The 27,650-nt window shown below is 38.2% G+C and overlaps 1 protein-coding gene across 1 annotated transcript in view; it reads right to left on the minus strand.

The window, feature by feature from the left end:
* The window catches only part of BSN (bassoon presynaptic cytomatrix protein), a 2,988,702-nt gene that overhangs the window by 400,375 nt on the left and 2,560,677 nt on the right, over nt 1-27,650 (minus strand). Inside the window, exon 12 of the mRNA XM_044076415.1 lies at nt 1,153-1,208. Within this exon, the coding sequence (XP_043932350.1) occupies nt 1,153-1,208 (56 nt within the window). The remainder of the gene's footprint in view (nt 1-1,152; nt 1,209-27,650) is intronic.

A 27,650-nucleotide genomic window follows, 5' to 3' on the forward strand; every position in this document is an offset into this window, starting at 1 on the left:
GAATCTTAACTATCCTCCCTTGTATAAGTAACTGTGGAAACAAGAAATCATTTTCTAATATTCACAATGATGCAAAAGAAAATCCTGTTTGGGGACTTTATAAAGAAAGGGATGACTTGTTAATTCAAAAAAAGAGGGTTACATGAGTTACTAAAATCTATCTTTTGAGATGAGGCCTTTGGAGACAGAATTCAAGTTGTATTACACTGCCTAAAAGAACTGTGAGAATTAATTTTAGTCTTAAAACCAGATACAGTAATGGCACTATATATATTTTAGCCAGAAGCAGGTAGTTTCTGGTTTAGATGGTAGATTTACTTTTCTGACCATTATCTATTTGTTTGATTTATTTTTTCAGTTCTTCCTGCATATTCTAAAATGTATGCAAATTTACCTGGATAAGAAATTATTTCAAATTATTTATTTCAAATGAATAACTGTATTATTTAACTGAATGTTTGTGGCTGATATTCATATTCTTAGCATAAGGGTTTATGTATTTTGCCAGTGTTTTTTAAGCTGTGTGTTATCCACCAATTAGCTACAAGGTTTGCTTATTTTTAGTGTAAGTAGTAAGGTGTATTTTGGGTTTATTAGCTAGATTAACTGAAGATACCATACATACACTTGTGAAAGAAGGGTTTTGGTGCTGAGGAGTTACAACTTATTCCTCCCCATTCTCAAAAAGTTGATGTTCCGAATAACAAACTCTCGCCCCCTTTTTGACCCATGGTTGCACTTGTTTCAGCTGTGGAGCAGTCATAAATGTCGACGTTTGCTGTTTCTTTGAAATTTAGAGAATTCGTGGAAACAGTTTGCATATCTGCACATTCGTAGGATATGCTTTCGACAATATGAAGGTAAACCGTTTATTTCAAAGAATTTTTCAACCCATTTATCCAGTAGAGTTTTGAATGATCAAATGAATTGCCTGCCCAAATGTGAAGAGGAAGTTATTCAAATGTATTGGCATAATGTTAGACAGAGAGACACTTCAACACAAAGGAATTATTAATGACAGATTGCTAAACTTATGTAAAATAGTGTTTGAATTAACTACTGCAGACATAGTTTGCCACATATATGCCCGTGGCTAAGAATGTAAAGACCAAGGCATTTTAGTTTTGATTGTTAACCAAAATTCCTGCTTACAGAAATACATCTTGGAAATGTCATTTGAAGAAACTCTATTGCATTTGTAACTGATTCTGAGTAAGAAAAAAAATGGAGTTACATTCAAGAACTGATTAAATTACTGATACAAGGAGACCAGTTAAAATTATGGAGCATTTAGATGAAACTGTTTTGAATAATCAAGTTGGTATAAACATTTACTTCTGTCCATCATAAAATTACCTTGAAATTAGAGTTTATGATTTACAATTATATTCTAATCTGCAGAGTTTTGATAATAGGATTATTATTCAAATGTAGCATTTTCATTACTTTACATTTGTTGACACTAGCAATCATACTCATGAACATAAACCAATTCTTTAAGCTGTAAATGTATTAATTTCGGATGAGGATGGTGTCTGAAGATCTAATAACAGGAGTACCTGTCTTTACATCGCCTGCATATTTGTACACTCAGCATTGCTGGTGTAGGCACAGTAATAAGCACAAGACTGAATAAATGGATCCAAAGAAATATCCCCAGGGTAGCCTAGATGTTACCTGTTTTTATATAGAGCCTTCAATTAGAGCTCTGTGTTGTCTATATTTGTAAGACTTTCATCTATCTGATGATAATCTTATTAAATTCCAGTGACATTAACCTGTCTAAAATTAAACTGTGATCTAGTTTATCAAATACTTTAGCTAGTGGGGAATGTTGGTGTATAAAGCTTTTATGTCCAGGGTGCATAGAAGCCAGTCTGGCTCCAATTGGGTATCCGATAATATTTTGAGAAATTGGGTCATATCCTGTATTCTAGCATGAATCAAATTTAACAGCGGCTTCAAATATTGGGTCAAAAATACAGAAAGAGGTTCCATCAATGAACCATTACCGGAAACTATTGGTCTACCAGGGGGTTTAGTCAGGGATTTGTGTATCTTTGATAATAGGTATAATATCTGTTTCTGGGGATCTGAAACAGTCAAATGTAATTTCACATAATCTGACATAATCCCTTCTTCGACAGCCTTAGTTAGGAAAGAGTCAATTTCCCTTTTGAAATTGGGTGTGGGGTCAATAGGCATATGCATATAGTGTTGAGGGTTGGACAACTGTCCATTTCCCTCCCCCAGATAATAATCTGTATTCATAATGACTACCACCCCTCTCTTATCAGCTGGTAATATCACAATAATTTTATTGTTCTTAAGTTCCTGTAAGGCTTGTCATTCCCCAACCGTAAGGTTATGACCAAGTGGAGTATATTGACCCAATCCAAAATGAATATCCCTGAGCACAGCCTGTTGGAATATGGACACATGCTTGTTCATAGGAGGCTGAACTCAGATATTATAAACTTAAAGTCAGACAACCTTTGAGAAATATCTCTAGAACCAAAAAACAGTCTAGATTCAGTTTACGACAAAAGTCATGTACATCAGTAACCATACTGGTTTCATCCACAAAAAAGCCCGCAACATAATTAAGGCCTTTATTAAGAAGTTGTTTTTGTTCAGAGGTAATTTCAACATTGGAAATATTTAAAATATTATAATCAGCATTCTCTACTGGGACATTAAGGTCTGAAGCAAAACTTCCACTGTGTCTATTTTTGTGTTTTCTCTCACCCCTCCTCCTGCCATGTCTAAAGGGTGGTCTTTGGAGCTACACTGTTTCTTTGGGTCAGGTGAATCTTGTGTCAGTAGCCGATGACTCATCAGCAGATGTACTGCTATATGTATTCATTGTTTTCCTAAGGACAGACCTAGGTCTCTTTCTATTGGTCCCCCCATAGATTTATTGGACTCAGAAAACCTAACAATTTTCTGAGCATCAAAGGACTTACCCCTTTGATAATCAGTCAGATTCCTGTTGAACTTACGTATTTTCTTTTCTTTGATTTACTTCTCAAAAGTAAAAAGTTGCCTTGTGAGAGTATTGAGGTTGACCCTCATACATTTTCAATTCTCCACACGAGTTCTTAACATCTTCAATATTTCCATCTATCGTCCGTTCATAATATGAACTTAGAATATGGACAAATGACATGGATGCATTCTGTTGAGTAAGACTCCACTCCTGCAATAACAAATCATCCATCTTGCCCACAAGAGGTTGCATTTTAACCCTAAGCCCTCTTGGTGTGATATCCTTGCTTTGGTAAGCTTTAAAAAGCTTAAGGTGCCAGATATTTGTTTGTAATGTTTTCATACTCTTTCCTAGTTTATTGAAAACCAGACTGCAGCCTTCAATTGGATCAATATTCTGCTCATCCATATTATTTCCAATATCATTGGAAATACCAAAAACCCATATGTCATTTTTATCGGCATAAAGGCCTTTTAAAATCACCTCAAGATCCATGAGAATAAGGCCACAATCTGTTAACCTGCAATACAATTGCTTCAGTAATCTAAATCTACTGAGCACCCATACACCAATGCTACATCAGAGGACTAACAGTCTGCTCAAAACTCAGCCCCAAGGGAGTTATATTGTCTATAAACAAATAACCAATATGTGAAGGTATAATCAAATACAACCCTCACTATACAAATATACCTAATCCAATACAAAAGTTCAACAGGGATCCACCATTCATCACCAAAAAAGTGAAAAATCCAACTAGCTCAAATATAATTAAAAAAAAAATAAATAAATAAAAAAATTCAACTAGCTCAAATAATAAAAAAGGACCAAAGAAAGTGTACATAGTATGTTTGTATGCACATACAACCAATAGTCCAATGTAAGAAAAATATCCAAAATGATATAGTAAGTAGTGTGTAAGGCCCTTAGCAGACCCCCATTTGTTAATAAGTAGACCCTTGATAGAAGTATAACTATCAACAATTAACCAAAAAATACAGCAATAAGTCCACAATAATATATACAGAGCTATTTGCCCCAAGTGGGGTCATACAGGGGCTCACCCTTCTTTACCGTTCAATTTGTAATGAAAATACATAGACCTGTTTTGAATCTAATACCATCCAAAATCATCCCAATTATTAACCACATATAATGCAAGATATCAAAAAAACTGAGAAAAATAGCTATTAATGTGGCACAGGAACATACAACTAATGTAACCAGGGTTTCCACCCAATGATATTCCACTTGGGAACCTTCAAATATGTCTAAACAATAACACCTGCTGGGCTAAAGCTATAAGCTCTGACATCTTAATAGCACTACCAAACATGTTCACAAAAATCAAGCATTTAAGTAACAATAGATATTAATACTCATTCGTAATTATAGTGACATCAAGATATGTAGCATGTTACAAAAAAGCTTGAAAAAATGTCCATAAATCCAAATTATATCCCAACATAGAGACTTTCAACAGTTCACCAATGTTGGGTACAAAATAGATACATGTGTAGCCACCATACTATCCAAATGTATGTCCCAAGCACTAAATTTCTTCGTACTATTTTGATGCGACCACAATGAAAAATGAAAGTGCAATATAACTGGGATATCTACCCAATTATAACTCACTTTAGAGCATCCAAATGTGTCTAAACACCAAGACCCACTAAGCAAAAGTTACAAGCTCTAACGTCTGAATAGCACTACCAGACATATTAAAAAAAGTCATAGATTGCGGTACAAATTAGTATTAATACATATTCGTAATGGAAACTTCCAACAGTTCAGAATAATAGGTACAACGTTGTCCAATCACGTAACAATACATGTGTAACCACCATACTATCCAAATGTATGTCCTAAGCACTAGGTTTTTTTGTACTGTTTTAATACAACCACAGTAAAAACTGAAAATAAAATATAACTGGGACTTCTAACCGATAGTATCCCACTTTAGAGCTTGCAAATGTGTCTAAACACCAACACCCACTAAGCAAGAGCTACAAGCTCAAACTTCTAAATGGCACTGCCAGACATACTCAAAAAAAATCTTAGAAATTAATATTAATACACATTCATAGTTGTAGCGACATTAAAGTACATGGCATGTTACAAAAAAAGCTTGAAAAATGTCCATAAATTTAGAATACATTTCACCATACTGTCCAAATAAATGTTCCAAGCATTAGGTTTGCTTCATGCTGTTTAGATGTAACCACAGTAAAAACTGGCAATGCAAGCATTGTTAACCAGTCTCTAATGCCAATAAGACACTAGTCCCAACTGTTCGTAGGCTGAGCAGATGAGTTTTACCTCCATTGTAGTCCCATGAATCAATATCAGGTGATAACAAATCCAAAACCTTGACTATATTGTTGTAAATTGAAAAGCAGGCCCCCAATGAGTAAATTCCATTTCAGATAAACAGTTCATCAGTAGTGGATGCAAAGTCTAATCCTATAGCGTTACCAAACAGATGTAACCCCCATACTATTAAAATATTTGTCCTGAACACTATATTTTTATATAATGTTATATTATGAGCACAACAAGATGCAATGATGCTGGCGTTGTTACCCGATCCTCAATGCCAGCAAAATGCTGCTCCAAACTGTCGACCGATCCAGTATGTATGTTTTGCATCAAATATAGGCCCACGAACTGATGTCAAATGATAACTATTCCAAAACAGTACTCTCATCAAACACACATTACGAGGTCGCGGCCCAAAGTGAAATACGACAGGCCAAGCTTCCACTACATACCAAGGCTTCACGGTACAATGCAAAAGGTGGTCTATTTACAAACCAAAAAACGATTTAGTAAAGCTGGATCCAATTCACCAGATATCAGCAAAAGACAAATAAGGTAGGCAAAACCGGAACATGATTAAGGCTGTAGAATCCAGAGCTACAGACACAGAACGTGCCAACACTGTCACATCAGAGCTGAAATTCAATAGTCAAGTAAAAATAGTCGCACGTACGGCAAGTGCAGGGCCAAACCAAATCAGGAATAGGTGAACAAGCGGCCAGCACCAAGGTATAAAAATCACAACAAAATAAGTAAATAATTATTTGATAGTCCCAGACCGGTTTCGGCAAACATGCCTTCCTCAGTGGGAAATATAGCACAAATGCAAACATGCCTTCCTCAGTGGGAAATATAGCACAAATGCAATGAAAGCATGCAATTTTTATAAAACAGTCCCACCAATGAACATTCAACCTCACAAATTATGTCATCTCCCCCAGCAAATACAAACACATTAACCCCAAAGAATCTAACAAATAATATTCAATGCTGTAACCTTGTAAAAATTGTAAAATGTCCAGATTTCTGCCATATATCTTTGATCTGTTCCTCATAAAATTTGTAGTTATCTGTGAAATCATCACAGACTGACGTGACTAAATAATGACAGACATTTGATTTATAGGCTTCATATTATTTAAAACATTCATGTTAACTCAAAACCTGGTATTCCAGCAACTTTCTAAGTTTATAACAGCAATGTCTAAAATCTGTTCTGTACCTATTTTTGAGCTTTAGTCCTCTCATTATTTTTAGCTTTGTCTAGATTTCTTCTGCTGAGGGGTTGAGAGGTATGAATACAGATGAGCAAAAATCTATCCTTATTTTGGAAAGAAATCTGGCTTTGTAACGTTTTGGAAACATACGTGTTTAGAGACCCACATTTTAGCTTCACAGATTCCTAAGCTGAGACATACCTGAGAAAATAAGCTAGTTTACTATTTACTGTCCTAGAAGAAAAAGGCCTAAACACTCTATGTAGTGCTTTTGTAATGTCTGCCATATCAAAAGTCAGAACAGTGAACTAACCATTTAGAATGTGTTTGTCTAGTGACTTGGTTTGCCTTGTGTTCATATCTTCCATGTATTTAACAATACAAGTTGCACATGGGCATTCAGTTATTTTTTTACAGTTCGTCATCTACGAAAAACATTCTGAGTTGAATAGTTTGGTTAAGAAAAGATGAAAACCTCTTACAAAAATAAATTATTTTTTTCAAGGAAACATTATTAGGGATTCAGAAAGGACCCCAATGCTCACAATAAAGGCTGTGCAATAAAGGCTATGCAAAAAAGGCTGTGTGTTTGTCATGTGGTACTAGTACATTCAGAGACGCATTAGCCAAAATGAGGAAAGAGCTCATTATCAGCCAATTTGCATGTCTCTGAATCACTATTAACTACGATGAGTGCAAATCAGCACTTCTTGGGCGTAGTTAAAATTGGTGGCAACCACGTTGTATTAGTACAGGTGGCCCTTCATTCACTCTCCCACACACACACACACACACACACACACACACACACGCACACATGCACACACGCACACGCACACGTGCACACGCACACACACACAGGCACACGCACACACACACACACATGCACACACACACACACACACACACACACACACACACACACACACACACACACACACACAATTCCTGTCCCTGTGTTGTCAAAATATCCCCAATGTCTCCTTTTTCCTTGTCATTGTAAATCATGAAGGACTTCAGTCAGTCATTAATGTCATCGGAATTTCCCGCTTCATATCTTTCAGAAATGACATGGTAGTGTAAAAGCTGTTAGACTAGTGGCTTTCTAAGTCTTAAGGGGCTAATGTAGCAGCTACCCATGATTTTTTCTTGTCTTGCACTACAAGGATGAGATGTGTGCTTACTATTCCCTGTCCTTCCCCCTCTTACATCACACACTGTTTCAGGCATTGAATGATGCCAGACATGCTCAATATTCATGTAAAAAGCACTTGGTGTGCTAACTTCTCAGTTAGAGCAGCAGGTTAGTTCTGAGGTTTGCTGTGGCAAGGGTGCAGCATTTGATTCCCTTTCAGTACCATTAAGGTACATAGCATAAAAGTATCCCTGCTGTCTAGTGGTTCCTCGCACCACATTTCAGTTATGTTTTATTAAAGTGCCCATAAAGCACACTATGTACAGCATCCCTGTTGTCTAGTGCTGCTCCACCCAATCCCTGTTATGTGTAAGTGACTTTAATGCATGAAAGGAAGAGTTCCCCCGGTGTTTAATCTTTCCTCATCCAATCCATGTTATGTGAAAGTGCCTTCAAGGAACTTTCACAGGAAGAGTTCTCCCTGGTGTCTAGTGTTTCCCCAACCCATGTCTTATTGAGAGTTCTTCCTGGTTCTTGTGTCCTCCCTAACCACATATTGAGAGTTCTCCCTAGTGTCTAGTGGTCCCACTGACCATGTCTTGAGAATTTTCCTTGGTGACTCCTGTTTCCTCAACACACCTATTGAGAGTTCTCCCTGGTGTCTAGTGTTCTCCCAACCCATGTATTGAGAGTTCTCCCTGGTGACAATTGTTTCTCCCTGACCTACTGCTGCAGGCTTTGCTTGTTAGTCGAGCAATGTGTACGTATGACAGCCACACCAACCCATCCATGTACACACACACACACACACACACACACACACACACACACACACCACCCAAGTGCACTCATAGATACACTCATATATTCATTAATATATATATACACACACTTACTTAACTTATCCTATAACTAACTCTCTGACTGCTAGCTCCCATGCAGATGCATACTCGTATACACTCACACATGCAACCCCTCACATACACTCATGCACATGCCCCACCTAATACTACTAAATTTCCCAGCTCTGCTCATTACCATGAGCAGTCAGGAGCAGCCACGTTAATCTACGCAGCATCACTCAGCTATGTAAATGGTTTACCACAAGCAGTTATGCTAGGACAGCAGATGTCTAATTAGCATATGATTCTCCCCCCAGATTGCCTCATTAATATTTAGCATGGCTGCACAGACAGCCCACTGTGGTGCTGCAGCTTTCCATGCCAAAGCAGTACCATTGGGGCAGACTATGAATTTGAAAAAGTTACTGCGAGGTGTCCATCTCATGGTAACTTTTAGATGCAAAAGAAAATCCTGTTTGGGGACTTTATAAAGAAAGTGATGACTTGTTAATTCAAAAAAGAGGGTTACATGAGTTACTAAAATCTATCTTTTGAGATGAGGCCTTTGGAAAGCTGTATTACACTGCCTAAAAGAACTGTGAGAATTAATTTTAGTCTTAAAACCAGATACAGTAATGGCACTATATATATTTTAGCCAGAAGCAGGTAGTTTCTGGTTTAGATGGTAGATTTACTTTTCTGACCATTATCTATTTGTTTGATTTATTTTTTCAGTTCTTCCTGCATATTCCAAAATGTATGCAAATTTACCTGGATAAGAAATTATTTAAAATTATTTATTTCAAATGAATAACTGTATTATTTAACTCTGAATATTTGTGGCTGATATTCATATTCTTAGCATAAGGGTTTATGTATTTTGCCAATGTTTCTAAGCTGTGTGTTATCCACCAATTAGCTACAAGGTTTGCTTATTTTTAGTGTAAGTAGTAAGGTGTATTTTGGGTTTATTAGCTAGATTAACTGAAGATACCATACATACACTTGTGAAAGAAGGGTATTGGTGCTGAGGAGTTACAACTTATTCCTCCCCATTCTCAAAAAGTTGATGTTCCGAATAACAAACTCTCGCCCCCTTTTTGACCCATGGTTGCACTTGTTTCAGCTGTGGAGCAGTCAGAAATGTCGACGTTTGCTGTTTTTTTTAAATTTAAAGAATTCGTGGAAACAGTTTGCGTATCTGCACATTCGTAGGATATGCTTTCGACAATATGAAAGTAAACCATTTATTTCAAAGAATTTTTCAACCCATTTATGCAGTAGAGTTTTGAATGATCAAATGAATTGCCTGCCCAAATGTGAAGAGGAAGTTATTCGAATGTATTGGCATAATGTTAGACAGAGAGACACTTCAACACAAAGGAATTATTAATGACAGATTGCTAAGCTTATGTAAAATAGTGTTTGAATTAACTACTGCAGACATAGTTTGCCACATATATGCCCGTGACTAAGAATGTAAAGACCAAGGCATTTTAGTTTTGATTGTTAACCAAAATTCCTGCTTACAGAAATACATCTTGGAAATGTCATTTGAAGAAACTATTGCATTTGCAACTGATTCTGAGAAAGAAAAAAAATGGAGTTACATTCAAGAACTGATTAAATTACTGATACAAGGAGACCAGTTAAAATTACGGAGCGTTTAGATGAAACTGTTTTGAATAATCAAGTTGGTATAAACATTTACTTCTGTCCATCATAAAATTACCTTGAAACTAGAGTTTATGATTTATAATTATATTCTAATCTGCAGAGTTTTGATAATAGGATTATTATTCAAATGTAGCATTTTCATTACTTTACATTTGTTGACACTAGCAATCCGACTCATGGACATAAACCAATTCTTTAAGTTGTAAATTTATTAATTTCGGATGAGGATGGTGTCTGAAGATCTAATAACAGGAGTACCTGTCTTTACATCGCCTGCATATTTGTACACTCAGCATTGCTGGTGTAGACACAGTAATAAGCACAAGACTGAATAAATGGATCCAAAGAAATATCCCCAGGGTAGCCTAGATGTTACCTGTTTTGATACAGAGCCTTCAATTAGAGCTCTGTGTTGTCTATATTTGTAAGACTTTCATCTATCTGATGATAATCTTATTAAATTCCAGTGACATTAACCTGTCTAAAATTAAACTGTGATCTAGTTTATCAAATACTTTAGCTAGTGGGGAATGTTGGTGTATAAAGCTTTTACGTCCAGGGTGCATAGAAGCCAGTCTGGCTCCAATTGAGTATCCGATAATATTTTGAGAAATTGGGTCATATCCTGTATTCTAGCATGAATCAAATTTAACAGCGGCTTCAAATATTGGGTCAAAAATACAGAAAGAGGTTCCATCAATGAACCATTACCAGAAACTATTGGTCTACCAGGGGGTTTAGTCAGGGATTTGTGTATCTTTGGTAATAGGTATAATATCTGTTTCTGGGGATCCGAAACAGTCAAATGTAATTTCACAGAATATGAGATAATCCCTTCTTCGACAGCCTTAGTTAGGAAAGAGTCAATTTCCCTTTTGAAATTGGGTGTGGGGTCAATAGGCATATGCATATAGTGTTGAGGGTTGTACAACTGTCCATTTCCCTCCCCCAGATAATAATCTGTATTCATAATGACTACCGCCCCTCTCTTATCAGCTGGTAATATCACAACAATTCTATTGTTCTTAAGTTCCTGTAAGGCTGGTCATTCCCCAACCGTAAGGTTATGACCAAGTGGAGTATATTGACCCAATCCAAAATGAATATCCCTGAGCACAGCCTGTTGGAATATGGACACGTGCTTGTTCATAGGAGGCTGAACTCAGATATTATAAACTTAAAGTCAGACAATCTTTGAGAAATATCTCTAGAACCAAAAAACAGTCTTAGATTCAGTTTACGACACAAGTCATGTACATCAGTAACCATACTGGTTTCATCCACAAAAAAGCCCACAACATAATTAAGGCCTTTATTAAGAAGTTGTTTTTGTTCAGAGGTAATTTCAACATTGGAAATGTTTAAAATATTATAATCAGCATTCTCTACTGGGACATTAAGGTCTGAAGCAAAACTTCCACTGTGTCTATTTTTGTGTTTTCTCCCACCCCTCCTCCTGCCATATCTAAAGGGTGGTCTTTGGAGCTACACTGTTTCTTTGGGTCAGGTGAATCTTGTGTCAGTAGCCAATGACTCATCAGCAGATGTACTGCTATATGTATTCATTGTTTTCCTAAGGATAGACCTAGGTCTCTTTCTATTGGTCCCCCCATAGATTTATTGGACTCAGAAAACCTAACAATTTTCTGAGCATCAAAGGACTTACCCCTTTGATAATCAGTCAGATTCCTTTTGAACTTACGTATTTTCTTTTCTTTGATTTACTTCTCAAAAGTAAAAAGTTGCCTTGTGAGAGTATTGAGGTTGATCCTCATACATTTTCAATTCCCCACACGAGTTCTTAACATCTTCAATATTTCCATCTATCATCCGTTCATAATATGGACAAATGACATGGATGGATTCTGTTGAGCAAGACTCCACTCCTGCAATAACAAATCATCCATCTTGCCCACCAGTGGTTGCATTTTAACCCTAAGCCCTCTTGGTGTGATATCATTGCTTTGGTAAGCTTTAAAAAGCTTAAGGTGCCAGATATTTGTTCATAATGTTTTCATACTCTTTCGTAGTTTATTGAAAACCAGATTGCAGCCTTCAATTGGATCAATATTCTGCTCATCATTATTATTTCCAATATTATTGGAAATACCAAAAACCCATATGTCATTTTTATCGGCACAAAGGCCTTTTAAAATCACCTCAAGATCCATGAGAATAAGCCCACAGTCTGTTAACCTGCAATGCAATTGCTTCAGTAATCTAAATCTACTGAGCACCCATACACCAATGCTACATCAGAGGACTAACAATCTGCTCAAAACACAGCCCCAAGGGAGTTATATTGTCTATAAACAAATAACCAATATGTGAAGGTGTAATCAAATACAACCCTCACTATACAAATATACCTAATCCAAGTTCAACAGGGATCCACCATTCATCACCAAAAAAGTGAAAAATCCAACTAGCTCAAATATAATTAAAAAAAAATAAATAAATAAAAAATCCAACTAGCTCAAATATAATAAAAAAGGACCAAAGAAAGTGTACATAGTATGTTTGTATGCACATACAATCAATAGTCCAATGTAAGAAAAATATCCAAAATGATATAGTAAATAGTGTGTAAGGCCTTTAGCAGACCCCCATTTGTTAATAAGTAGACCCTTGATAGAAGTATAACTATCAACAATTAACCAAAAAAATACAGCAATAAGTCCACAATAATATATACAGAGCTATTTGTCCCAAGCGGGGTCATACAGGGGCTCACCCTTCTTTACCGTTCAATTTGTATTGAAAATACATAGACCTGTTTTGAATCTAATACCATCCAAAATCATCCCAATTATTAACCACATATAATGCAAGATATCAAAAAAACTGAGAAAAATTGCTATCAATGTGGCACAGGAACATACAACTAATGTAACCAGGGTTTCCACCCAATGATATTCCACTTGGGAACCTTTAAATATGTCTAAACAATAACACCTGCTGGGCTAAAGCTATAAGCTCTGACATCTTAATAGCACTACCAAACATGTTCACAAAAATCAAGCATTTAAGTAACAATAGATATTAATACTCATTCATAATTATAGTGACCTCAAGATATGTAGCATGTTACAAAAAAGCTTGAAAAAATGTCCATAAATCCAAATTATATCCCAACATAGAGACTTTCAACAGTTCACCAATGTTGGGTACAAAATAGATACATGTGTAGCCACCATACTATCCAAATGTATGTCCCAAGCACTACATTTCTTCGTACTATTTTGATGCGAACACAATGAAAAATGAAAGTGCAATATAATTGGGATATCTACCCAATTATAACTCACTTTAGAGCATCCAAATGTGTCTAAACACCAAGACCCACTAAGCAAAAGTTACAAGCTCTAACGTCTGAATAGCACTACCAGACATATTCAAAAAAGTCATAGATTGCCGTACAAATTAGTATTAATACATATTCGTAATGGAAACTTCCAACAGTTCAGAATAATAGGTACAAAGGTGTCCAATCACGTAACAATACATGTGTAACCACCATACTATCCAAATGTATGTCCTAAGCACTAGGTTTTTTTGTACTGTTTTAATACAACCACAGTAAAAACTGTAAATAAAATATAACTGTGACTTCTAACCAATAGTATCCCACTTTAGAGCTTGCAAATGTGTCTAAACACCAACACCCACTAAGCAAGAGCTACAAGCTCAAACTTTTAAATGGCACTGCCAGACATACTCAAAAAAATCTTAGAAATTAATATTAATACACATTCATAGTTGTAGCGACATTAAAGTACATGGCATGTTACAAAAAAAGCTTGAAAAAATGTCCATAAATTTAAAATACATTTCACCATACTGTCCAAATAAATGTTCCAAGCATTAGGTTTGCTTCATGCTGTTTAGATGTAACCACAGGAAAAACTGGCAATGTAAGCATTGTTAACCAGTCTCTAATGCCAATAAGACACTAGTCCCAACTGTTCGTAGGCTGAGCAGATGAGTTTTACCTCCAATCTAGTCCCATGAATCAATATCAGGCGATAACAAATCCAAAACCTTGACTATATTGTTGTAAATTGAAAAGCAGGCCCCCAATGAGTAAATTCCATTACAGATAAACAGTTCATCAGTAATGGATGTAAAGTCTAATCCTATAGCGTTACCAAACAGATGTAACCCCCATACTATTAAAATATTTGTCCTGAACACTATATTTTTATATAATGTTATATTATGAGCACAACAAGATGCAATGATGCTGGCATTGTTACCCGATCCTCAATGCCAGCAAAATGCTGCTCCAAACTGTCGACCGATCCAGTATGTATGTTTTGCATCAAATATAGGCCCACGAACTGATGTCAAACGATAACTATTCCAAAACAGTACTCTCATCAAACACACATTACGAGGTCGCGGCCCAAAGTGAAATACGACAGGCCAAGCTTCCACTACATACCAAGGCTTCACGGTACAATGCAAAAGGTGGTCTATTTACAAACCAAAAAATGATTTAGTAAAGCTGGATATCAGCAAAAGACAAATAAGGTAGGCAAAACCGGAACATGATTAAGGCTGTAGAATCCAGAGCTACAGACACAAAACGTGCCAACACTGTCCAACAGCAAAGCTGAAATTCAATAGTCAAGTAAAAATAGTCTGCACGTACGGCAAGTGCAGGGCCAAACCAAATCAGCAATAGGTGAACAAGCGGCCAGCACCAAGGTATAAAAAGCACAACAAAATAAGTAAATAATTATTTGATAGTCCCAGACCGGTTTCGGCAAACATGCCTTCCTCAGTGGGAAATATAGCACAAATGCAATGAAATCATGCAATTTTTATAAAACAGTCCCACCAATGAACATTCAGCCTCACAAATTATGTCATCTCCCCCAGCAAATACAAACACATTAACCCCAAAGAATCTAACAAATAATATTCAATGCTGTAACCTTGTAAAAATCGTAAAATGTCCAGATTTTTGCCATATATCTTTGATCTGTTCCTCATAAAATTTGTAGTTTTCTGTGAAATCATCATAGACTGACATGACTAAATAATGACAGACATTTGATTTATAGGCTTCATATTATTTAAAACATACATGTTAACTCAAAACCTGGTATTCCAGCAACTTTCTAAGTTTATAGCAGCAATGTCTAAAATCTGTTCTGTACCTATTTTCTAGCTTTAGTTCCCTCATTATTTTTAGCTTTGTCTAGATTTCTTCTGCTGAGGGGTTGAGATTTATGAATACAGATGAGCAAAAATCTATCCTTATTTTGGAAAGAAATCTGGCTTTGTAACGTTTTGGAAACATACGTGTTTAGAGACCCACATTTTAGCTTCACAGATTCCTAAGCTGAGACATACCTGAGAAAATAAGCTATTTTACTATTTACTGTCCTAGAAGAAAAAGACCTAAACACTCTATATAGTGCTTTTGTAATGTCTGCCATATCAAAAGTCAGAACAGTGAACTAACCATTTAGAATGTGTTTGTCTAGTGACTTGGTTTGCCTTGTCTTCATATCTTCCATGTATTTAACAATACAAGTTGCACATGGACATTCAGTTATTTTTTTACAGTTCTTCATCTATGAAAAACATTCTGAGTTGAATAGTTTGGTTAAGAAAAGATGAAAACCTCTTACAAAAATAAATTATTTTTTTCAAGGAAACATTATTAGGGATTCAGAAAGGACCCCAATGCTCATAATAAAGGCTGTGCAATAAAGGCTGTGCAAAAAAGGCTGTGTGTTTGTCATGTGGTACTAGTACATTCAGAGACACATTAGCCAAAATGAGAAAATACCTCATTATCAGCCAATTTGCATGTCTCTGAATCACTATTAACTACGATGAGTGCAAATCAGCACTTCTTGGGCGTAGTTAAAAGTGGTGGCAACCACGTTGTATTAATACAGGTGGCCCTTCATTCACTCTCCCACACACAATACAGCCATTCAAACACACACACACACACACACACACACACACACACACACACACACACACACACACACACACACACACAAACACACACACACACACACACACACACACACACACACACACACACACCACCCAAGTGCACTCATAGATACACTCATACATTCATTAATATATATACACACACTTACTTAACTTATCCTATAACTAACTCCCTGACTGCTAGCTCCCATGCAGATGCATACTCGTATACACTCACACATGCAACTCCTCACATACACTCATGCACATGCCCCACCTAATACTACTAAATTTCCCAGCTCTGCTCATTACCATGAGCAGTCAGGAGCAGCCACGTTAATCTATGCAGCATCACTCAGCTATGTAAATGGTTTCCCACAAGCAGTTATGCTAGGACAGCAGATGTCTAATTAGCATATGATTCTCCCCCAGATTGCCTCATTAATATTTAGCATGGCTGCACAGACAGCCCACTGTGGTGCTGCAGCTTTCCATGCCAAAGCAGTACCAGTGGGGCAGACTATGAATTTGAAAAAGTTACTGCGAGGTGTCCATCTCATGGTAACTTTTATTAATTCAGCCCATTGGCTTTATGGAATACTGTATAGAGATCCTTATATATCAAAAGGTAAAGCACATCACACTGATGGAAGTAAAAGCCACATAAATGTTTTCTAAAGAAGATACATCATTAAAAGAAGCAGATGTGAAGGAATTTATTTATTTATTGACCTTTGCTGACTGGGAAAGTTCACTGGGTCAGAAACCCATTTTCAGTGGAGGCCCGGGGAGAAAAGTTCCACTCCTAAAAGAGGTATATAGTTAAAGGCATTAAACAATTTTAACAAAGCAAATTATACAGGTTAAGTAGTACAACAGGTGTTAATGAAATTGACAGTTACTATGTACATATACATATGTCACCAGTCGAAGGAGTTTCTATATATGTATGATACATATACTAGGCACAAAGTGCCAAACAGTATCACATTATTTATCAAGGTATATTCAAAAGAACCTTTGAATTGATAATGCAGACATGAACAGTTAAACTGTAAAGGTTTGAGGGGAGGAAGGGGGAGGTAGTAGTGCAACAGTAAATAGGAAAACATATGTTAGGGGGATATGAAGGCATTTAGGTATTAGACAAAGTGTAAGAGAAGGTGAAATATAAATGGAAATGTGGTATGGAAATAATTTCATATTACCATAGTGGCTAAGGAGTGTGGAGAAAGAGAGGAAGTATATTATTTAGTGATGAGGTTGATAAGAAGACAGAGAAAAAGAAATTAGGGGGATTGGAAGAAAAAAGAAGCATATATGATTCATTTTTCTTGGCCTATAGTTTTGGGCACAGGAACAGATCTGTAATAACAGTATATCATGAAAATAGCAGGCCTGAAATGCAAAAAGAAAGTAACAAACTGTTTAGCTGTATTTTACCTATAGGTAAATAAATATGGCATAAAAACAGACATTAACTTAATAATGTGGAGGAGGCAGAACCAAAACAAAGACTGGAAAAATGGTGTTAATACCTGAGGTACACAGCAAGAAAAAGGATTCAAACCTTACGCATTGCAACAAATAAATGTAGCCCCTTTTCCTAAAAAGATTTCCTAAAGGAAGATTTCCTTAGAGTCAGTTAAAATAGAGCACACATCTTCAGAAACAATTGATTATTAGGAATTACATATGAATCCTGTAGGCTGTAAGTCTGAGATTTCAGACTGGAATGATCATCGTTCTCCTAATTAACAGTCTACAAATCCTGAGTCATTGGCAATGAAAATGTCCTGATGTGTCATTTGTTGCATGAAGGAGAGCCAAGACTGCTTTGTGATGTGAGAGCAACAGTGCAAAACATTGGTAAATGCAGACTGCTTTGGTGTAAAGAGATCTGTTTCTCGTTGTCCACACTTTTACAGCTACAACACAGTTGCATCTTCTTGCAGTTTGCCAGGGTATTAAACTGGGAAAGGCTGTAAATAGCTTGAACTAAAATGCCCAGCCCAGAGATAGAGCTTATTTCAAAATATCATGGCAAATCTACATTTTGGCTCTGTTCATTCAGGTACCACATGAATATAGTATTGTCTATATTAGTCTGGTTTCAACATGTATTAAAAGGACATCAGGAATAGGTAAATATTTACCATGTATCTCATGTTAATGTGTAGTTTAATCTGTAAAGGTGACTAGATGTTCTCTATTTGAAACCTTACAAATATAACTATACTGTATGTGTGATGTGTCTTTGGGTAGAAATTGTGCTGGACAGTCTTGTTCAAAATATTTTCCTGAACCGATTTGAATTTGTGAACTCTACCAATTTAAGATATTCATCAAAGAAGAAATTAGAGTGAAAAGTCTCTCTCATGAATGTTGTTAATGATCCCAAAGATTCATGATGTTTTCACATTTAGAATCTAATATTTGGTAGCGTTAAAATACATGAAAATGTGTATTAAGAGCTCTGTATGACACTCATTCCAAATAAACTGGCTGAACAAGTGGCCCACTTGTAATAATACAATATATATGAGCTATTTTTGTTTTGAAATAAAAGCATTTGCAAAGTTGAATTTGACATTTTATCAAGAAACTTTTTTTCTTGAGCTGGTTTTAAAGCTGACATTTCTAAACACAAATGTAAACCTCAGTCTGCTGAAATGGAGCACTGCACTGCACTGCTATGCTGCCACCTAAATGCAGATCCAAATGAGAGAATGCCTGTAGGATGCAGTTGTCAAGATATGGACAATATTGCCCCTTCCCCATTGTGAGATAAGAAAATATGGGTGCCTGACATTTTGTAAACACTCTGGTAAAAGTACAAAGGCCATATTATAAAGGTGAGGACCGGATGTGCTGTTTTATCACATAAAGTTAAGTGTATTTTCTATGCCATTTCCTTGAGAGAACATACATTTATTCATCCCTTAACTGCAGAGTTTCCTTCCATGTCCTCAAACCCCCTGAGGCAGTAAGAGTAATAGATATGGCACATGTAGAAATTTGAAAGCTTTTGGCATTATGCACATATCCAGACTAGAAAACCCATAATTGGTCTTTATTACCCATTCTCTTTGGGAATAGAAAAAAAATATTAATACCCTTTCTGTCTTTTGTGTAGGAACCTTTGAGCTGCTGTCTTAGACAGTAATTGATAACTTAAGGAGAATGCCTGATGTTACTAAATTACAGACCTAGACAGCCTCCTGTCCAATAGCAGGGATAGGAAAAAGAGTTTTATAAGTGACATTTGGTAAAATTTGGGGCAACAAATGTTTAGAATTGCCATGAAATGGACCGTGCTCTTGAAATTGAGATCCATTGCTTGGTCTGAGATCTCCAGAACTGATTCCCCTGTCTTATGTTCTAATTCTGTTTACTCTGACTTTTTAAAAACATCAAGGTTTCATTACAGGAGCTTTTCTGCGAAATGACATTGGGGTATTCATAATATGCCTGATACCACCCCTTTTTCTTTTAAGTTGTTATCTTGAGAAAATATGTAAAGGAACAAGTGGCCCAGTTGTAATAATACAATATATGAGCTATTTTTGTTTTGAAATAAAAGCATTTGCAAAGTTTTGAAATAGGCTCTATCTCTGGGCTGGGCATTTTAGTTCAAGCTATTTACAGACTTTCCCAGTTTAATACCTTGGCAAACTCTGCAAGAAGATGCAACTGTGTTGTAGCTGTAAAAGTGTCGACAACAAGAAACAGATCTCTTTACACCAAAGCAGTCTGCATTTACCAATGTTTTGCACTGCTGCTCTCACATCACAAAGCAGTCTTGGCTCTCCTTCATGCAGCAAATGACACATCAGATCATTTTCATTGCCAGTGACTCATGATTTGTAGACTGTTAATTAGGAGAACGGTGATCATTCCACTTGTTCCTTTACATATTTTCTCAAGATAACAACTTAAAAGAAGCAGAGAATCTGGAGAATCGTCTCACCAAGTAGGTCTTCTATTATCATGGGAAGACTAAGTGTAGCCAGACACTGGTAGATGCTTAGGATGATGAAAAATACTGCCAGTACAGTTCAGCCATTTAACATGCAGAAAAATAATCCTAGAGACTCACTGTTGTCTTCTAAGGGGTGAAGAGCCAAAGTGTGACTTTTAATTTATATAAGAACATCAGTTATGAAATCAAGCAACACTACTGTAACATATTTCAAGAAAATACAATAAACCATTTACAGAGACATATGCTATACTACTCAGACAAGCTCCTCGTGGTCCTGCAGAGTGGTCCTAGCTACAGAGAACTCAGAAAAGCGACTACTTTCTGGATTTAAGTATCTTTGCTGTTTTTTTTTACTTGGAATAGTTTATCTAGCTTACCCTAAACAAGCTTAAACTATTTTTTTAGCTGTTTGCTGCATTATTCTAATATCTGCACTTAAAGTTACATTTTAGTCGTATTTGATCGAAAGTTTGTTTGTTTGTTTGTTTGTTTAATTTAACTGTTGAGGCTGCCCACTAAAGTTTGCTAGCCTATGTAACTGATTTATTACTGTCTCTGCATTTTCTGTGTGTTTCTATCTAAAAACAAAAAAACCCCCAAACAATTAATCCTTGTTTTCCCGCCTCTCCTTGACTAGTTTAGACCAGTTTACAGGCATTGCTGTATTCTGGGCTGTGGTGTAGTTCCTGTGTTGTCTATTACCTTACTTGGATAGAAGGACGTTTCTTTGCTCACCAGTGGGAGTGGGGAGTCTTGAGCAGCCTACCTGTCCCTGTAGGAAGTGACCTCAGCACAAGAGCTGTAGTAATTGGTTGTTTTGTACCATTTCTAGCTCATTTGAAATTCCCTGTTTAAAATCTACCTCTGGGTGTTTTTTTCTGGCTATAGTACTCAGACAAGCTCCTCATGGTCCTGCAGAGTGGTCCTAGCTACAGAGAACTCAGAAAAGTGACTACTTTCTGGATTTAAGTATCTTTGCTGTTTTTTTACTTGGAATAGCTTCTCTAGCTTACCCTAAACAAGCTTAAACTGTTTTTTTAGCTGTTTGCTGCATTATTTTAATATCTGCACTTAAAGTTACATTTTAGTCGAATTTGATCAAAAGTTTGTTTGTTTAATTTAACTGTTGAGGCTACCCACTAAAGTGGGCTAGCCTGTGTAACTGATTTATTACTGTCTCTGTGTCTCTGTATTTTCTGTGTGTTTCTATCTAAAAAAAAAAAAAAAAAAAAATAATCCTTGTTTTCCCACCTCTCCTCGACTAGTTTAGACCAGTTTACAGGCATTGCTGTATTCTGGGCTGTGGTGTAGTTCCTGTGTTGTCCATTACCTTACTTGGATAGAAGGAAGTTTCTTTGCTCACCAGTGGGAGTGGGGAGCCTTGAGCAGCCTACCTGTCCCTGTGGGAAGTGACCTCAGCACAAGAGCTGTAGTAATTGGTTGTTTTGGACCATTTCTAGCTCTTTTGAAGTTCCCTGTTTAAAATCCGCCTCTGGGCATTTTTTTCTGGCTATACTACTCAAGACAAGCTCCTCGTGGTCCTGCAGAGTGGTCCTAGCTACAGAGAACTCAGAAAAGCGACTACTTTCTGGATTTAAGTATCTTTGCTGTTTTTTTTACTTGGAATAGCTTCTCTAGCTTACGCTAAACAAGCTTAAACTTTTTTTTAGCTGTTTGCTGCATTATTTTAATATCTGCACTTAAAGATACATTTTAGTCGAATTTGATCGAAAGTTTGCTTGTTTGTTTGTTTAATTTAACTGTTGAGGCTGCCCACTAAAGTGTGCTAGCCTGTGTAACTGATTTATTACTGTCTCTGCATTTTCTGTGTGTTTCTATCTAAAAACAAAAAAAAAAAATAATCCTTGTTTTCCCACCTCTCCTTGACTAGTTTAGACCAGTTTACAGGCATTGCTGTATTCTGGGCTGTGGTGTAGTTCCTGTGTTGTCCATTACCTTACTTGGATAGAAGGACGTTTCTTTGCTCACCAGTGGGAGTGGCGAGCCTTGAGCAGCCTACCTGTCCCTGTAGGAAGTGACCTCAGCACAAGAGCTGTAGTAATTGGTTGTTTTGGACCATTTCTAGCTCTTTTGAAGTTCCCTGTTTAAAATCCGCCTCTGGGCGTTTTTTTCTGGCTATACTACTCAGACAAGCTCCTCGTGGTCCTGCAGAGTGGTCCTAGCTACAGAGAACTCAGAAAAGTGACTACTTTCTGGATTTAAGTATCTTTGCTGTTTTTTTACATGGAATAGCTTCTCTAGCTTGCCCTAAACAAGCTTAAACTGTTTTTTAGCTGTTTGCTGCATTATTTTAATATCTGCACTTAAAGTTACATTTTAGTCGAATTTGATCAAAAGTTTGTTTGTTTTTTTTAATTCAACTGTTGAGGCTGCCCACTAAAGTGTGATAGCCTGTGTAACTGATTTATTACTGTCTCTGCATTTTCTGTGTGTTTCTATCTAAAAACAAAACAGAATCCTTGTTTTCTCGCCTCTCCTCGACTAGTTTAGACCAGTATACAGGCATTGCTGTGTTCTGGGCTGTGGTGTAGTTCCTGTGTTGTCCATTACCTTACTTGGATAGAAGGAAGTTTCTTTGCTCACCAGTGGGAGTAGGGAGCCTTGAGCAGCCTACCTGTCCCTGTAGGAAGTGACCTCAGCACAAGAGCTGTAGTAATTGGTTGTTTTGGACCATTTCTAGCTCTTTTGAAGTTCTCTGTTTAAAATCCGCGTTTGCACGGCTTTGCATGGTTGTCCGCATAGCGCAGCGCCGGTTAAACTTCTTCTGGCTCCGCCAAGTCTGCTCTTCAAATTTTCCCTTAAGGAAGCTCTACTCTTCGTATAATCAGACTACTCGCTATATTATAAGCCTAGCACTTGTTCTCAAAACTGCTCTACTAAGTAAGCACTCTCATACTAAGTAAGCACTACATCCACCTACCACCCCTGTGAATATCCACTTCCCTTAAAGGCACAGCACTCCCTTATACTGTTCTAGCATGTCGAGTGGCAGATTTATGGCGTCCACTCCAGTTCAGCTGGTAAATCTGGGTATCTTGAGACAATGCTACAATTGTCTCATGTACACAGACAACCCTCTCCTCCTCCCAACAAACACAAATACATGTGAAAGATACAACTATATAGCCAAACTGGAGGCTGAACTCTCTCAACTCAGGGCTGGCACGACCAGACAGGAGGAGATGGTAACCACACACACAACAAACCCAGTCCCACATAGACCTACCACAACTGCAAACCAAACACATAAAAACACAAAGACATACTCGGAGGCTCTAATAAAAAACTTACCAAAACAACAGAGGCTCCCAAAGCAGACATCCAAAAACCCACCACCTCAAAACAAAACACATGCAACACATACTTCAATAAATCAGTGTGTCAATCAATCACAGCCCTTAAGGCCAAACACCATGCCTGATACACTAGTAATACGTAACTCTATAGTCAGACACACTGATGTCCCGCTTACCAGGCTGAACAAGGAGAGGGTGACTGTGAGCTGCCTATCGGGAGCTAGGATCTGCCACATAACACACGCACTCAGGTCACTCCAAAGCAAGTACAAATATGATTCCGTCATTGTCCATGCTGGCGTGAATGACCTGAGACATACCTCCCTGGACTACATGAAAAGAGACATAGAGGAGCTCTCTGATTATGTAGCCCAGGCTGGTATGACTCTGACCCTGAGCAGCATCTTGCCCTCACCCAGAATGATGCCACAATACAAAGACAAGATGATCAGCTTTAATAATTGGCTCAAGTACTGGTGTCATTCTAAGGAGATCCAATGTCTGTCTGCCTGGGATGACATGTTGGACAAGCCACGCTGCTTCGCAAGGGACAGCTTGCACCTGTCACCACTGGGCTTCCGGATATTGGCTAAGGCTCTTGCCACCCCCATAGTGCCTTTTTTAGGCAAGGCTCAAAAGACAAACCCACCTCCTTAGAAAACAAAAATGGAAAAAAACTAAGGGTAATGCTGCTCAATGCCAGAAGTCTAAATCTCAAGATGCAGGCCCTCAATGCACTCCTCAGTATGGAGAACATCAACATCTGTGCAGTAACTGAAACCTGGTTCAAGGCTCCTGAGAGCACCCCAGCGCTACCAGGCTATACCTCGTATCATGCTTTTCGGCCCCAAAACCTGGGCCGAACCACAAAGGGAGGGGGAGTGTCCATATTCATCAAGGACAACCACACCTCCAGGTTAGTAGCAACACATGAAGCATCGGAGACCATACAGGTGCAACTAACCATAGGCAAAACTGCTATACAACTGGTAGCATGTTACAGACCACCCTCCCAATCTCAGGAACCCCACTCAGCCTTCCTGAAGACATTGGAGGATATGAATGTATCACAAAATACCATCATACTGGGAGACTTCAACTACCCAAACATAGATTGGGTACATTATTCTAGCCCTAACACCCTAGCCCAAAGGTTCCTGGAATTCATAAATTCAAATGCACTGGAACAACTAGTCACCTCTCTCACTAGGGGAGATAATATACTAGACCTGATCATCACAAACATGGGGACAAAATGCTCCACACCGGAGGTATACCCCTCACTAGTGAGATCTGACCACAAACCAATCACCATGGATATACATATCCCACCTCCACCCCCAGCACAAAAGACCACAGTGAAAACCTTCTCAAAAGCAGACTTCACTCTTCTTAAGACTGAAATGACATCCTTTAAGCCCACTGAGCTTGTGGATACCACGTCCCACAATGCCGAATCCTTCACAAATGCTTTCTATGGACATCTCCAAGAATGCATGGATCATGCAATCCCAAATAAATCCAAGTCCCTCTCCACCAAAGGCAAGCGTCCTGTCTGGTGGACCTCAGCCATTAACAAATTTGTTAACAAAAGAAGGAAGCTACTGCACGACAGAGCAAAATCCCATAAAGGGAAGACATCTCTGATCAACACTAGTAGAAAACTACATTCTCTCATAAAAACTTCCAAGGCCAACTTTGAGAGAAAAATCACTAAGGACACTAAAGATAACCACAAAGCCTTCTTCAGCTATGTTAGAAACCTGGGCAGAAACCCTCAGATATGCTCAGAGTTAGATCACAACAACAAAAAATACACTGAACCCACAGATATTGCCAACATTCTGGCTGACAGGTTCAGTGCAAATTCTCCCCTCCCTCACCCCCAAAAGAAGAAATACTTATCCCAGCTGAATGTAATCTCCATGTCATCTCAGATGTCCAAGTGAGAGCTGCCCTCAACAAAACTAAAAACACAGCATCAATGGGACCTGACGGTATCCCGGGTTGTGTGCTACGTGAACTCCAAGAGGAGCTAAACCCGCACATAAAAATGCTATTTAGCCTTAGCCTTACTACAGGATATGAACCTGAGCACTGGCGTACAGCAACAGTGGTCCCACTCCACAAAGGGGGTACCTCTACAGACCCTGGTAATTACTGCCCCATAAGCTTAACCAGCCTGGTCTGCAAAGCTATGGAAAAAATCATTATGGAACTCATAAACAGAGACATTGGGGGCCTACAGACACTTGACCCCACCCAGTTCGGCTTTGTAAAGGGCAGATCCTGCCTTTTGAACCTGGTTGACTTTTTCGAAACAGTCACTAGAGCCATTGATGAGGGAAAAGCAGTCCATACAGCCTACCTGGACTTGGCTAAGGCCTTCGACACAATACCCCACTCAGGCATCATAGATAAGCTCAACAGCTTAAACGTAAACCCTTATGTCACTAGATTGGTTGCAAACTGGCTAAAGGACAGAACTCATAAAGTTAAAATTGCTGGAGCAATGTCTGGCTCAAAGCCAGTCACAAGTGGTGTCCCACAGGGATCTGTCCTGGGACCCCTCTTGTTCGGCATTTATTTCTCAGATGTTAAAGCAAACATGGGAGGGTTGTGGCTGACAAAGTTTGCAGATGACTGCAAACTAGGCGCCATAGTCGATACACCAGCGGACACATACATCCTACAAAAAGGCCTCACAGAAACGGACAACTGGTGCTGGAGTCATGGCCTTAAACTAAATGCCAAAAAATGTATAGTCATCCCCTTTGGGAAAAACAAAGTACCCACAAATTATCACATAGACAGCAACCCACTGAGCATGGAAAAAGTAATCAGAGACCTAGGGATCCAAATCGACAGCGACCTCTCATTTGACACCCATGTTGCCAAAGTGGTTAGAAAAACATTCTACCTTGCACACCTTATCATGAAGGGATTCACATCCAGATCCAAGGATGTCATTGTACCCCTATACTCCTCCCTCATCAGACTCATGATTGAATACAATGCCCCATTTGGTATGTACCTCACCCGGCATTTGCAACAGCTGGAGAGACCACAAAAGTACTTCACCAAGAGGATCAAGGGTCTCCAATATATGTCTTATTCTGCCAGACTAAAGAAACTCCAACTCTATTCAGTAGCATACCGCCTGCTCAGAGGTGATCTCTGCCTGACGTACAAGGCCATGTCCAATCAGGAACTGATGGACATGCTCCACCTCAAATAATCCAAATCCATCAGAATCACAACAGCTAAAGACTTAAACCTCGGCACAAGTATGAATAGGACATGCTGGAGGGATAGATTCATAACCCAGAGGCTTCCCATGCTCTGGAACAAGATCCCAGTTCATGTTAGGCAGAGCCCCTCACTGACTCTCTTCAAGAGAAATCTTGATGAGTGGATGGGAGATTGTAAGTTTACCCCAGGGGTCACATCTGTGTCACTACTAGACAGGGGCACAGTAAACTAATTCTTTTATATAAGGGGACCTTCACTGTGTCACTACTAGTCAGAGGCACAGTATTCTAAATCTATTCTGTGCATTTTTGTACCATTTCATGGGGTGGTGAAAGCCACATCACTATGGCTAGGCTTACAAATGCCCCAGGGCAGATAGCCTAGTACTAAACTATGAAACTATGAAACTATAAATTAAAGGAAATGTATAAAACAGATTATAAAGGAGAAGCAGAATGAATTACATCAAAGTATTAACAATGGGTTAGAGGCAGGGCGGCCATGGTGGTGCAGTGGTTAGCGTTGCTGCCTCACAGCAAGAGGTTCTCCAGTTTGATTCTCAGCTGGGGTGCCTTCTGGGAAGAGTCTGTATGTCCTTCCTGTGGTCGCGTGGGTTTCCTCTGGGTGCTCCGGTTTCCTGCCACATCCCAAAGACATGCAGTAGGTGGATTGGACACTCTAAATTGGCCCTGGGTGTGAGTGTGTGCCTTCTGTGGAAGGTTGGGCACCGGGTTGGCAACTCAACACCATAAAACTCCACTGCCAATCATGAGCGGACAGATGATCTGCTGTGGTGACCCCTAACCGGGAAAAGCCGAAAGAAGAAGAAGAAGATTAACAATGAGTTAGAGGCACACTTGTATTCATTCCTACTGACAGAGCATCCCGTGTCTAACTATATACCTCTGCACAATTTATTCCAAAGAAATTTGTGCTTTCATCATAAATCCATC

The sequence above is a fragment of the Protopterus annectens genome, chromosome 7.part0, assembly GCF_019279795.1.
Source record: "Protopterus annectens isolate FY-2018-M chromosome 7.part0, PAN1.0, whole genome shotgun sequence".
Lineage (NCBI taxonomy): Eukaryota > Metazoa > Chordata > Ceratodontiformes > Protopteridae > Protopterus > Protopterus annectens.